Below are 15,326 nucleotides of genomic sequence, written 5' to 3' on the forward strand. Positions count from 1 at the left end.
GCTGCAAGTTTTAGCATAAGTACTTCATAAACTCACTTTTGAACAGTACTTCTATACTTATTCATACATGGTACATACTATATTAGTTCAAAGCCAAAAGACATGATTATCATATAGTTCATTGGGCTGGGCCCCTGCAGAGTCAACAGCATTTCAAGCCATGGCAACCCCATAGCTCAACACTGCTCAGTATGCATGTGTACCACAGATACTCCACCCCCCACAGAGGATCTAATTAGCACCCCCACTCATGACTGGAATGGGATGTGTTGTTGTCATGAGTCCTGGGATCCTCCAAAGATTTATATGCAGGTGAGGTACAAGGCAGCCTGCTCTGGCTCCACTTCATAGAGGGTGGACCCACACTAATCATATGGGACAGGTTGAGAGAAGAAGAGGTGACAGAGGGATTCTGGGTGAACTGTTTGGGTCTCTATTTGGTGATGTTTGCCAGACATTTAAGGCTGGTGAAGAAACAGGAATCATTGGAAAAGCCCTAGCTCAGCTGTGAGAATGAAGATGAAGTTGAAATATATGCAGTGTAGTGGCTAACCATGACTTGGAAAGGAGTTGGCGCTGAGGGAAACTGCTCTCAATGGGCACTACCATATATCTTATTCATGTAGGCTTCACTAACCTATTCTTGTGGTAAGTTCCCATCAGCTTCTTGGCCTCTGAAGGGCTCAGATCAAGTGTAGTCTATGCTTGTCTGGCAGAGGAAATACCATGATCACCATGGTGGCTTCCTAGTTGCACTTGGGGAAGACCGCTCTGCTAGCATGGGATAGTACCCGCATAGGTAATGCAAAGTTAATCTTGGCTTTATGCCCACTTTATGGAAATGGGAGACTCCTCCTTAGCTTGTTCCTGTGGCCTTATGGCCAAGGGCAAGCAAAATTTGGGGGCATATGAACCCTAAACCTCCGTGTTGGGGTCTGCAAGTAGGATGCCTGCCAAAGGATTTGAGAACATCTGAAGCCCCAGATAGGGGTGGAGGATGTTTGCTGGTAGTAGGGCCACAAATGATTCTAGACTGACTCTCGGATTTGAAATCTGTTTTGGCTAATTTGGCTTGGAATACGGAAAATGATAGTTAAAAAAAAGTTCCCATCAGCATGTTTGTTCCATATCAGCCATGTGTTTTGTAGTCATACTTAATGTTGGCTGCATTTAAATCAGCTTCATAGTTTATTTCCATGACGGAGCACATGCTGCCTTTGGGAACAGTTTCATATAGACAGGGCACATCTACACGTCACCGTATGGTGACATTGCTACAGCACCGTGCTTAGTACTTCCTTTTGGAAGTACTAAGGCATGGCGCAGTATGGGCAGGTGCTGCACCATGCGTGTGGCACATGGGTAAATTTCTCTGCTGTGTCACTGTAGCAGCATGCTATACCCAGGGAGTGCACCACTACGGCAACGTAGCTGGTGATCACGTGTAGACCCACGTCATCACTGTGTCTCCATGGTGCACCATACAGCGATTGTAACGCATCGCTACATCATTGTTGGGTGATGTGTAGATGCACGCACAATGAATTTAATGAGATTTCCTTGTGTGCAAATGTGAGATAAGGAGCTTTTCCCCTAATGCTGATTTGGGGGGTGGGGACTTTGTCTGGTATTCCAGTAAATATGGTATATTTTTTTAATATTTAGAGTTCTGTGTTTAAGTTCCATTCTTTCAAACACTTGATCAAGTAATTTTCTTTGTGTGAGTCCTTTAAAGTCTGAAGGGCTGCTTTGTGTGCATAAATGTTTCCAGGATTAGGGTCTTTAATACAACAGAAGAACCATTTAAAAGCTAGTAAACTGGGTAAAATCCTCCTTAGGATGCATGACTCCAGATTTGAATTAAATAGGGCTTAAATTCTGCTTGTTGTCTAATATATGTTTTCTGAATTGGGGAGAATTTTACCATTTATAATACATTTCCACTACGTTTGATGGTAGGCAGCTATAAATTGAACCATTTTGGCCTTGGTTTTCAAATTTTGAGATTTGTGATTCTTCTGCATGACTGTGTTCATTCTGGAGTGTTTTTTGCAAGCCATATTGGAGCTTTTAATATTGAAATGTCAAAAGTAAATGCTCATGTGCTGCTTAATTTGGTTTCAGCTGAAACTAAAAATGCTACTTAAAATTGGAAAACTATTTAGCTCCTGCTTGTAAGGTACCTCCTGTAAAGTATATTTAATGGTGTAGTTTAATCCCATTTGATAAATTTCAGTGTGATCCTTTAGCTATCGGTAGTTGGAGAGATCTCTCAGGTGAGCGTGTTGTGAAGCTCCATTTTCTGGCATCAGTTATTTATTTGAGTAATTTAAGAAATTCTTGTCTCAGTGACTCATTCCTATAATTCTTTCCCATCTTTTCAAACCCAGCAGAAATCTCTTTAATCTCTTCCATACTTGTCCTCCTCCTTCTGTGTAACATTTAATTTCCAAATCACTCTTCTATAAATCACTCTTCTAGCTAGTTATAGCTGTAAAATATTATAGAGATGATGCAGTAGAATCTGGGGAATGTGAAAATAATTCTTCGCATATTCAGAAGGTATCTGGTCTGAGTATCACAGGCAGGCATGTGAACAATTCAATTTATATGCTTGAGTACCAGAACTCAGGTCATTCAGTAATCCCTTTTTCTTCATTTATATGCTTGGAAGTTAAGAATAACTAACTATTTTCCAATGAGAATGCAAATTCTGACTAGTTGTGAATGGAAGCTGCTAAAAAATAACAGCTGTGGCAGTTTGGAGACCTTTTATTGCCATGGTGCTCAGTCTTTGTCCCTGAGGCTAGATGAGTTGTGTGGGGCTGGTCCACAGACTGGTTCAAGTCCCATGTGTCAGCATCAGAGCCTAGGGCTTGGTACAGCCCCCTCCCTGTCCTGAGTGCTGGGATTGGGCCATGGGACCCAGCACTGCTCCCTCCTCCCCCTCTTCACCAGGATTGGGGCCTCAAGGGGGCGTCCTCCTCCCTCATCCCAGCACTGGGGCCCAGCACTGCCTCCTGTGCCAGGATCGGGGCCTGGGGTCTAGCGCTGCATATGCCTAGCCTTGTGCATTGAGATTGGGCACACAGTCCAACATGAAGCACTTGGGAATCCTGGAGAGTCTGCAAGTTTGGTAGCAAGGACATGGTGCCACCACTCCCCTGCTGCCGAATTTCTGGACCTATGAAGAGCCCCAAGGGCCAGATTTGGCCCTCAGGCCAGGGGTTGAGCACCCATGCTTTAAAGAATTGTTCAGTGTCCTGAGAAATGTATACTGTATAGTGTATACAGTGTATACTGTATAGTGTATACTGTATAGTGTATACTGAGCAAAATGCCAGGTGGTGGTTATTTACTTTGGAGTGGATTCTTGACTATTCCTGATTAGTATAGATCATTGGTTTGTTCTGTTTTTACCCACTACTGTCCATCACGTTCCTCCAGTACAGGGAAAAAGAAGGTTTTTTCTCTCTCTAACTTATCTCTTCCTTCCTTAGCATCCTCTTCCATTCTTTTCTTACTGTTATTTCCTTGCTCTTGTTGACTCACACTCTTCTTCAGTGTTCCTGTCCTAACTTCCGTGGTGCTCCATATTATTATTATTTTTTAAATCAAGTGTGGAACTAATATAATCAAAAGATAATCAAGTGCATCTCTCAGCTGCCACTCCTCCCACCTCCTCTGTATGCTCTGTCCTTTTTGCTGTGTGTATCCATTCATTTTGGCTTTGGTTTGTAAATTCAATCCCTTGGATCAGTGCCTGGCATACACTGAGTGTTATTGCACCATGGTGACAACAGTTGAACTCTGGTACTGACATGGTGTTCTTTCACTTCTTCCTTTGGCAGACCCGGTTCAAAATGTGGTCCAGGTACTGGAAAAACAGTACCTGGAAGAGAAGCGGAGCGCTCTTGAGGAGCAGCGGATGATGTATGAGCGTGAACTAGAGCAGCTGCGACAGCAGCTCTCTCCAGAAAGGCAACATCAGCATGGCAGTGACCAGCTCTCGTACACAGCTCAGTCTGTACAGCAGAAAGTAAACCTCTGGACAGAAGAGAGGTGAGAATGCAGGAGTAAAAACAAAGAATGAATGAGAAACACAAATGAGAGAGGTGGTGCATTGAAGGGTAAGGTGACCAAGGTTTCCAGAAACAGAGACATTGTATCTAAAGAAATGATGGAATCAAATGTGCAAGATCAAGCTTTACCAAGTGTTAGGTGCTATCAGTGCACATATCACTGTGGAAACACAACTCTGCAACAAGGATCTAACTATATTTAAATCACAGACAAACTTCAGAAACATAGGATGCACATGAACTCAAATATTGACTCTCATTTTGTGTGTGCTTTAGTTTCTAACAGTAGATTGGTCTTTAAAAAGGTATTGGTGCCAGACCTCAGGTACAGTAGATTTTAGGAGGGACTTGGAGTAAAAAGGAGAGGTTTAGTTTGAAATGAAAGAAGAAGTCTCAAAGACAAAGCATGTATGAGAGTTTCTCAGATGACTGGCAGGAGTTAGTTCTGGAAGGAGAGTTTAGGAAGCGGAGGAAAGAATAAGTGGAGGTTAGGCAGGGGCAGGGCTGTGTCTTGAAAATGAGAGAGGTTCTCTTCTTGTTATAAAAGGTCAGAGGAAGCCTCTTAGATTCAAAAAGGGGAGTCATATGGTCAGCAGCATCAGAGCAATAAGATTTCAGCTGTGGCATTTTGTTGTAAACAAATTACTAGTCTGTTCTTAGGTCTGTTTCATTCACTGGGAGAAGTGTCTAGATGGACTAACAGGTCTTTTCCAACTCTGTTATCTGCAGATGCTTGTTTACATTCCACAACAGAGACTTCATTATTCACTGAACTCTCTTTTTTTATACATGCTAACTTTGAGTACTCCCTTCTATTTTTGTGTTCTTCCACCTCTCCCATAAAAAGTCAATCTAAAAGAAAAACATAAACATAATTGTCTTGAATTATTCAGACCCAGAATGTAGGAAACAGAAAACAAGACTCAAAATCTAGTGTTGTAAACTGTTTGTTTTGTGTTTAGTTTTTGTTCTGTCGTACTTTCAAAGTTCATAAGTTGTGCCAAGTTTGGCATGAGAAAAAAACTGTTCACCCTGTAACCAGTGATGACTAGAAAGTTTTCTTTGGCCAGTATGGGGGGAAATGGTGGTTGTTTTAATTAAAACAATTCCTTTATATCCGTAAGAGCTGGAAGCAGAACTTTGAAGTGCAGACAGAAATAATGGAGTCTCAGCAAAATAATGGAGTCTCATCCTCCTGAGTTTGCAGATAAGTTTTAGTGCTTTTTAGGGCTCTTCATAGCTTTGCCAAGCAGCTGCATATTAAAATAAGACTCTGGTTAGAGCCACTGCTTCTATTCAGAACTGGACAGCAAGTGAAGTGGTCAGGAATTCATATCCTTGAAATGGTCTTGCTGCTTGGGGAATGCTTCGAGAAGTAGTAAGAACCTCCTTTTTTCCCTCTGCTTCTCATAGCAGACAGAGTGTTCTGAAATGGGAGAACAGAAGATGAAATAGATTCAGTTTTAAATGTATCCAATAATTTCTAGCATCAGGCTGATACGAACTCCAAAACAAGACTCAGGATAAACTTCTCAGCATCTTGCCACCCTGGCAATTGATGGGGTTATTAGGAAGAATTGGCTTTGAACCTAAATGTTGTCCTTGGATTTCACAGCTGGATTTCACCTCCACATCTCTCACATCTTCTGAACTGGTTAATTTCTCTGGAAGTTATTGCAGCATAAAAAATACCACACTTATTAAAAAACAAAACAACACTCCCCCCACCCCCCCTGGCAAAAGAAAACCAACAAACCTCATGCCCTAAATATGGCACAGTTTTTGCCTCCTGTTGCAGACTGGCTGGGGGGCCCTGGCAGCTCAGCTACTTGTTGCTGACCAGCCAGGAGGCAAAAACCATGCCGTATTTTAAACTGCAGTTTTCGCCTCCATGCCAATCAGGAGTGGTGGGGCCTTTCTGCCAATCAGCTGGGGGGGAGGGGGGGCAGCATATGGAGGAAATTACAAAATTAAAGGAGCTGTTGCGCCGCACAATTCTCCTGAAATTTTGGTAGGTCCTTGCTTATAGGCATCTGGGAACAGTTTTGGAGAAAGGTTTCTCTTTCCTAACCAGGTGATGGGAAATATGCAAAACATGAGGGAGGTTCTTCATGCACTGACCAGGTACAGAAATTGCACTTTTACTTACTGGTATAAGTAACGCAGGTGTCACAGTGGACGTAGTCTTTCTGGACTTTAGGAAGGCCTTCGACACTGTCTCTCACCCCATTCTTGTTAAAAAATTAGGAGATTGTGGTGTTGATGCCTACACAGTCAGATGGGTCGCCAGTTGGCTGGAGGGCTGTTCCCAGAGAGTGGTGGTGGATGGGTCATTTTCGACTTGGAGGGATGTGGGCAGTGGGGTTCTCCTTGTGCCCACACTGTTCAACATCTTCATCAGCGACTTGGATGAGGGGGTGAAAAGCACCTTGTTCAAATTCGTGGATAACGCTAAGATGTGGGGAGAAGTGGCCACCCTAGAAGGGAGGGACAGGCTGCAATTGGATCTCGACAGGTTACAGAGGTGGGTGGATGAGAATAAGATGGGATTCAATACTGACAAGTGCAGGGTACTGCACCTAGGGAGAAAGAACCAGCAGCATACCTACAGGCTGGGGGACTCCCCTCTCGTCAGCACAGAGGCAGAAAAGGATCTTGGAGTCATTATAGACTCCAAGATGAACATGGGTCGCCAATGTGGGGACACGGTCAAGAAGGCTAATCGCACCTTGTCATGCATCCACAGATGCATCACGAGCAGGTCCAAGGAGGTGATTCTCCCCCTCTATGCGACACTGGTCAGACTGCAGGTGGAGTACTGCATCCAGTTCTGGGCGCCACACTTCAGGAGGGATGTAGACAGTATTGAGAGGGTCCAAAGGAGGGCCACTCGCATGATCAGGGGTTAACAGGGCAGGCTCTACGAGGAGAGGCTACGAGACCTGAACCTGTTCAGTTTCCACAAGAGAAGGCTGGAGGGGATCTGGTGGCCGTCTATAAACTGGCCAAGGGAGACCAGCAGGCAATGGGAGAGTCCCTGTTCCACCGAGCACTACTGGGATTAATAAGGAATAACGGCCATAAATTGACTGAGAGTAGATTCAGACTAGATATCAGGAGGCACTACTTCACAGTCAGGGCGGCTAGGATCTGGAACTAACTTCCAAGGGAAGTGATGCTTGCTCCTACCCTGGGGGTCTTCAAAAGGAGGCTAGTTAGACACCTTGCCGGGGTCCTTTGACCCCAGCATTCTTTGCTGCCATGGCAGGGGGGTTGGACTTGATGATTTGCTCAGGTCCCTTCCGACCCTACCAACTATGAAACTTATGATTGGAAACCAGTCTGTACCTGTAACAGAACAGAAGTTTAGCACCCATAGACCGGCTTAAAAATGGCAGAACCCAGTCTAAGATTTGCTCCCCCTGCCTTTCCCCATCAAAGATTTGCTCCCCTACCCCACCAAACAGAACACCATTGTGTGTTCTGTTCGCTACAAATTTAAACTACGCCACTTACAGAAAACCACATAACTTAGCTTGATTCTACCTTGGGCTTTTTAAATGTCTGTACCTAGCCATTATGTTCAGAGTGTGGAGAAAGTGCAGTGGAGCCTAGCCACTGGTGTGGCTAACAGTGGCATCTTCCAAGTGTTGGTATAATTAAGGGTTAGCTGATGCTTATTTAAACTATGCTTTAAGCTCTGCTTTGGGGTTAAACATCCAAATGTTTGTTTGAATTGTTTGTTGATGGAGCTAGGCAAGCACACTTTGTCTAATAACAATGCAAAAACCTCATTAGAAGTCCCTTGGCCTCAGTTTCTGTGAACCGCTTATTTGGTGGCTTAGCGCACTCGCAGTTATGTACACAAAGCCAGACACAGTTAGAATGTACAGAAGATAATGAAAACTTTCCACAATAATACTTGGTTGAGATGACATCCCCCATAAGGCTTTGCTATGTTCTGGACACATTCCTTCCTCAAAAGCTTGATGAAGAAACAATTGGCTTCTTAGCATTCACAGAAAGTTAATATATTTAAGCAAGTTTGAGAGTTACAGACTCTTTATGGAAAGTGCCCTGCCATTGTGCCTTTATTTATTTTTTAGATGAATGATCTGTTAACTTACTGGTCTTACATACAGAAGCATAACATTGGGGAAAAAGAGGTGTTGCAGCAATATTTCATATCATTTGGGACATTTATAGGTCAAAGCCCTGTCCCATTACAGAAGCTAGCAGGCAACCAGTGGTAGCAGAGTACTGCTATAACGTACACTCTGTGCAAAGCACCGTTTAGTGCATACGTACTTCCTCTAACTTCAGCTTTCAGCTGATTTCAACGTATTGCTTTTTATAAGAGTGCATTATTGCTATCTAGTATTAAGCTGTTAAGGGCAGAAAAAGGAGTTGCCCTCTTTGTACCAGGAGCAGATGGGGAAGGAGGTAGTAGACTTGGCCACAGCTGTGATCCAGTCTGTCGAGGCTGTAACAAGGCACTGCCTGTGTTGCAGACCTGGGTTAGACAAGATAACAGCATAAAGCTGCTTGTTTTAGTACATACTAGGTGCAACTACACATGCAATTAATGCAAAACAAACTCCGGAGTTTATTGCTCCCGGGCATGTCATTTGAACATGAGCCCAGGAGCTATAAACTCCAGAATTTATTGCCATTTGCATGTGCACCCAAAATTGCAAGATTGCAGCATACTGAACCAGGGTGGAGCAGCCCCAGCTAGCAGGGGACCTGGGGAGTCAGCCTGCCAGCCTGGGGCTGGTACTGCCCAGCTCAGCATGCTGCTTAGGGGCTGGCTGGGGCACTAGGGTACTTCAGTGCAGTGGCTAGCTGGCGGGCAGCCACCACACTGAAGCACCCTCATGCCCCAGCCAGGTGGGGCATTGTTGACACGTACTGTTGCAGAGTTTTTTACTCCGAAGCAGGATAGTACTTGTATTTACAAGTACTATCTTGCTGCATAGTAAATTAGTTTACTCCAGCCTAATAGGGTGCATGTGTAGACACCAAGATGTTTACTGCACAGATAATTAGTCTACTGCGCAGTAAACATCTCATGTAGACACGTCCACTGACGGCACCAGATTCCGGGCCTCTTTACTAAAGCTGTCCCTGTCCAATCTATGTGTCTTCATAGTATTTTTCATAGGAGAGTTATCAGGGCAGAACTACCCTGTCAGACCTCTTGCAAAGATTAGAGCAATTCCTTCTGGTAATTACTGGTTTATCAGCAGGGCTGCACTATCCGTGGGATTAAGGAACCTGATAGATCAAAGTGAAGCTAAATACCATAAAATGTCTACGTAGCCAAACTACCGACTGCTTTTCATATTTACAGCTTGCCCCACAGAACAGTTTTGCCTTTCATCCCAAACTTGTCTCTAATCTCATGTGTTCTGTGGAAATGAGAATACACCAATACAATTGATTTCAGTAGGATTTTGCATAGAAAGGGCTATACATAGCACAAAGAAGACACTGCTACAGACTAAAGTTTCTGAGATTTGCTTAAAGGTTTTTTGCAGGAAAGTATGTGATACAGTATGCTGTATGGTAAGTGCTGTTAGGACTTCTGGGGTTTCCTAAAGTAAGGCAGAAATCATTGGCTTGTTATCTTTGTAAGATCAAAGAACTACCATGTTAAGATGAAAAATCATTAAAGATGGGGACCTGTATATGAGAAGTGCCTGCACTTGTATTACAGGTACAAGCATAATAAGAAATATCATGGGAGGTCTGGCTTGCCATTTTTCATTTTGAAATAGATTTGTTCAAACAGGTATAGAGACTTGGAATTCGTAGAAAGGGGGTTAGACCCCAGTTGTTTATTTGTGCATTGTCTTCTGTTAATTGCAGGGTACACTTGATAGTGGGATATAAGATGCTTTATATCAAGAATGGCTAAGTGCAGACAATAGGCCTTGGAATTCTACAACACAGTAGGGTCTGCAGTAGTCTTATCTTTTCAAATGAAGCTGTTAGCCCTGTAGATTTTATAGATTACAATCTGCCATTCCTCACCTTGATCTAAACAGAGGACTTTGTATTGATGAAACCTCACATGTGCTGAGACTACTACACTCTATTAGGAACAACCTTCAGACTTTTGGTAGCATCTTTTATTGACTAATTACATTTGGGAAAGATGTTAGACAAGCTTTCAAGTACAAAATGCCCTTCCTTGAATCTGGGGAAAAAACAGCAACAGCCTAAATCAGGGGTTGTCAACCAGGTGTACCTGTAGCCCTGGGGGTACCTTGAAAGTTCCTAGGGGGTATGCGGGGTTGGACAAGGTTGGAGAACCACCACCCCAGGCCGCTGCCTCATGAGAGCAAGGCGTGGATGAGGTGAGAGCAGGGCTGCACAGACACCGTGCTGCTGCCATTCTGCTCTTTGCCACCCCTCCACTCTGCATCCAGCCACTCGCCACCCCTCCTTCCCCCAGGGACACACTTATTAAAAAGGGGGCTACTGGGGGTACACATATTTAAAAAGGTTGAAAACCTCTGACCTAAAGTAATTAGGAAGTAAACGAATTACTTTATTTTGTCTGCATAACATAAACAAAAATAGTCACTTAAAGATGGAGAAGGCAGTAAACCTGGTGAGTAAAGAGATTATATCAGGAATAGCTGCAAATCAAGGAAAGGGCAGTTGAAATACATCTGTTTTTGTAAAAGAATAAGATCTGTAGAATACAGAGAGGTGGAGTAGGTAAGTTGTAATGAGCCAAAAACCATTGTCCAGGCACAGTGAACGGGCATCTTGTCTTGACTAACATCTCTCCCGACTATATAGTTAGTCCAATAAAAGATATTTCCAAAAAAATTCTTTGCTTCTTGCACGTTCCATAGATCGAAATCTGGCTACAACCCTACTAGTATGTGTTGCTTGAAAGCTTTATTTAATCTGTTGGTTTGAGTTTTCTTAGTAAAATGATATATAAAACACCAAGCAATCGTACTACAGCATTTCCTTTCAAGATTTGTTTCATAGAAGTCTTGACTGGTCTGCATTCACAACTTTCCAATAATAGAAATAGGTTTCTGTATATCTTTCATGTTACCTACTGCACCACAGGGATGAATTGTTCCGACAGAGCCTGGCTAAACTTCGAGAGCAGATAGTAAAGGCCAATACACTGGTGAGAGAGGCAAACTTCTTAGCAGAAGAAATGAGCAAGCTAACTGATTATCAAGTGACACTTCAGATCCCAGCTGCAAACCTCAGTGCCAACAGAAAGGTAAGGAGCAAACAGAGCAGGAAAAATGCAGCAGCAGCTTTAACTAATCACTAAAATTTGAGCCTGTTTTTGTTTTCAATTGCAGTTGGAAATTATGTTTGTTTTTAAACCACTGAAGTATTATGTAGGTGGAGGATAGCATTTAAGTATAGATGCTATCGGTCCCTCTCCTAAAAACATATGACATCCTTAAGCTCATGTGACATGAGGGTAAATGTTTATGTTCTGATGCTGTACTACTAAAACATAATTCTGCATTTTTTTAAATACATATGGGCAAGATCTAAAGAGAAAATAGTCTTCCTAAAATACCTAACTCCCACATCGTACCCATATGATTTTGTCCAGTAGCATAATGTAGGGTTGTTGAGTGGGGCACTGCCTAAGGGGAGAGGTGCCAGAAGGATGGGGTGCACGTCTCACCCTCCTGTCCCCTGCTCCACCTGCATTTCCCAGGTGCTGGAAGCAGCAATACAGGCAATGTGGGTCATGGAGCACAAGGCGTTATGGGAATCATTGTTTTGTAGAGCAGCAGTAAAGTTCACTCCTGTTCGTGGGAGAATTAACCCCATGTTTTGCTGCTGAAATCAGCATTTGTTTACTCCCTGGAGTTGGGCTTCAGTGGCAAAAATTGTGGAAGCTCCCTCCCCAGCATTAGCAAACTCCACTGCCACTCTAGAGAACAATCCCCAGAGCACCTTGCACTCTGTGACACACACTCCCTACACCTGCTGCTTGCTGCTGCTCCCATGCTGCCTTAGGTGCATTTTTCACGTGTTATGCCTCGGATTTTGTCATTGTGTATTTTACGTGGCATATTTGATATTTCAGTGAATCTTACTGCCCATAGTTAGGATATTACCATAAGCTGCCACAACAAGATTATTCCTATTTAATGTCTCTATTTAAAAATAAAGCATTTGAGAAGAACGAAAGGAAGGATCCATTGAATCTGCACAGCTTTGTTTGCAAAGTTTGCTTACTGTGCAGAAGTACTGCAGCTAGCGTACCAAAGAAAGCCATGTAATCTGTGTGCAGTTACATTCTGTGGGAGTATGATTTGAGTGAAAAGTTAGGATATTTAAGGGTATGTTTCTACAGTCAATCATTTCTCTTCTCTGACAGAGGGGGGCAATAGTAAGTGAGCCTGCTATTCAAGTGAGAAGAAAAGGAAAAGGCACTCAGGTGTGGACTATTGAAAAACTAGAGAACAAATTGATTGACATGAGAGACCTGTATCAGGACTGGAAGGAGAGAGTTCCAGAGGTATTTAAAATACATATAACTTGACCATTTTTTTAAATATCTGTTTTCGTCTCACCGCTTCTCTCTGTTTTTATAGGTACAATACAGTGAGTGCAAGTGTGTGTGTGTGTGTGTGTGTGTGTGTGTGTATGTATTTTGGATTATATCATAAATTACACTGCACAAACAAGGGTGTACAAGGAATACTTAACACAGAGTACCCATTACAAAGAAGAAAAATACAGCATTTCTGCTACAACTATACCCTCAAATATTCTTACGCCAGTCTGAATCGTATCATGTTAGTTGGAGTTCTATCGGAAAGAAGATATCTCTTTATGGAATCATGAAGTTCCATGAAGGCATATCTCTTACTGATAAAATTCCAATTAATGTGACATCAGTGGGTAAGGCACATTAGTCTGAGCAGAGCACCAAGAAAATGCTGTTTCTGGCACTCAAGCTAGTTAGACTGCTCAGAGCGTAAAGTGCACATATGAGGGCAGAGCTTGATCCTAAAACTTTGCCTCAGTTGTGTATCTTTAAACTGTAAAGCAGTAAGAGAATTATTCTCCTAGTTTGGCTTGATATTTGCAGATAACTAAAACATCAAGTCAGCCATATGCCTTTTTTTTTTTAAAGAAAAAAAAATCATTCTTATGCATAGAAATCACTTCTATATTATAATATCGGTAATGCTTGCCTCACTTCACCTAGCAAAAGACTGAAATAGGATTTAACAGTTCATGAATGTGTCCTTTAAATAGCCATGTAGGAATGTGAAAGTAGGGTGTCCTGCTACCACATGGCTGATAGGGAGAGCACAAATCCCTTTGCATGGAATATAATTCTTATACCTACTTGAGCAGTTGCTTTGTTCTTTTGTATTATGACATCTTTAGGCAGGAGAATAAGAATCTATGAATCATATTTGTAACATGAGAGAGCCTTTGGGCTTCATTTTGCACCCATTAAAGTCCACGAAAGTTTGTCATATCAGTAGGCACAGTTTATTTAAAAAAGATATTAGTGTATTCTGTTAGCCCATACAGTCCTTCAAGCATAATAACAATATGATTTAAACCTTTTTCTTTTGAGTGGAAAAGGGAAACACAGAATGGAAACGTCTTGTTCAGCTACTGTGGAATACAGCTTTGTAGGGATTCCTAGTGTGAGTTGGGGGCTGAGCCAGAAGATGTCTGTGTATATGGAGTGTTCACATAAAATAGGCTGCAGAACTTGGATCAGGAGAAGTAAGGGAACAGCTGCAAGCTCATGCATGATACCCAGCAACCAGCTCAGTTGTTCAAGTTGGGCACTGAGAAAAGAATTTGGTTTGTTCTGGAGGGTTTTTTTGTTTTTTTTAAATAAAAACATTTTCAGATATAAGCAGGTACAACTTTTGGAAGTCAGTAGAATTGCACTTACTTTAGAGCAGGTGACTTGGCCTCACACTTCAAAATTGAAGTCACATTACTATTCCTCTGTGAGAAGAGATGTTATATGATCCCCAGCCCAATATTTTATTTTAGTTTTGTAGTGTACTTGTAATCTAAATTTATCTGTGGTCAATGTAAGATAATAGAGGATGAGGTGATTAAGGGCATAAAGGTCACGTGGTTATTCAGTTTTGTTTTCTGCATAATTTTATCACTGTGGTTTGCAGTGTTTAAAGAGTAGCTATTTCTGTGCCTTTTTAAACACAGATAAGGAAGCTCACTGGTAAAAGAGGTGACCCTTTCTATGAAGCACAAGAAAATCACAACCTAATTGGAGTAGCAAATGTCTTTTTGGAGTGCCTTTTCTATGATGTTAAACTTCAGTATGCTGTGCCAATCATCAGCCAACAGGGCGAGGTAAGGCTAAATAACAGTGTAAAGCTGGAGTGTCAGACTCACCCCGTGCTATAAGCCAGATCCAGACCACAGGGCTCCTTTGCAAACTAGACCCAGCAGAGGGCAGTGCCAACAGCTGTGTTGGACATAGAGGGAAGAGATGCACCTGTGGCAGGACTGCTGGTGGTCACGGGGCGAGCAAGGCTGTGTTGACACATCCTTCACTCATCCTTCTACTGATGGTGGCCATGCCGTTGGGGCTCTGGATTATACAACAGGCTATGCCCTTCTTCTGGTAGCTTGGAAGGCTGGATGAAGCAGACCTGCTGTATTGCATGCCACTCCTGGTATAACACGTTAATAATACACAAGGTATTGTTAATGTAAAGCAGCAGTTAGCAACATTTTGGAGCCATGGGCCAGAACAACCCGGCTTGGGTCCAAGGTGGGCTGGTGTTCTGACCCAGCCACTGCTATCGCCGCTGTTTCTCCCTGCCATCACTTCTCCCCAGTCACCCTTATCTGTAGCACTGATGTAGCTCCCCAGCCTTGGCATGGACATAAACAAAACACCTTGCTGCTAAGAGGCTGCCAGAACCACCTGTTTCCATGGACTGATCCAGTGGCTCTCCATGCCATATGTTTTTTTACCCCTAAGGTAAAGAAGTAAGGGTGGATAGAACTTACCACATCTACTTGAATCAAAGATGACCCTGAATTTAAGATGATCCCCCAATAATTAAATTCTATACAAGGAAAACGTATACATTTGTTAACAAGTTTCATGTATAGAATCTAATTATTGGAGGGTTATCTTTAATTCATCCCTCCACTGCTGCAGGGGGTCAGGCAGTGCAGGGGCAGGTGATATGGAGAGGTCAAGCAGCTTGCTGTCTGCTTGTACCT

The 15,326-nt window shown here is 42.8% G+C and overlaps 1 protein-coding gene across 1 annotated transcript in view; it reads left to right on the forward strand.

Moving 5' to 3' along the window:
* The window catches only part of KIF13A (kinesin family member 13A), a 187,992-nt gene that overhangs the window by 127,062 nt on the left and 45,604 nt on the right, over positions 1-15,326 (forward strand). Inside the window, 4 exon segments of the mRNA XM_025208438.1 lie at positions 3,852-4,062; positions 11,178-11,340; positions 12,466-12,606; positions 14,292-14,441. Coding sequence (XP_025064223.1) covers positions 3,852-4,062; positions 11,178-11,340; positions 12,466-12,606; positions 14,292-14,441 — 665 coding nt within the window.

The sequence above is a fragment of the Alligator sinensis genome, unplaced genomic scaffold (assembly GCF_000455745.1).
Source record: "Alligator sinensis unplaced genomic scaffold, ASM45574v1 scaffold928_1, whole genome shotgun sequence".
NCBI classification, from domain to species: domain Eukaryota; kingdom Metazoa; phylum Chordata; order Crocodylia; family Alligatoridae; genus Alligator; species Alligator sinensis.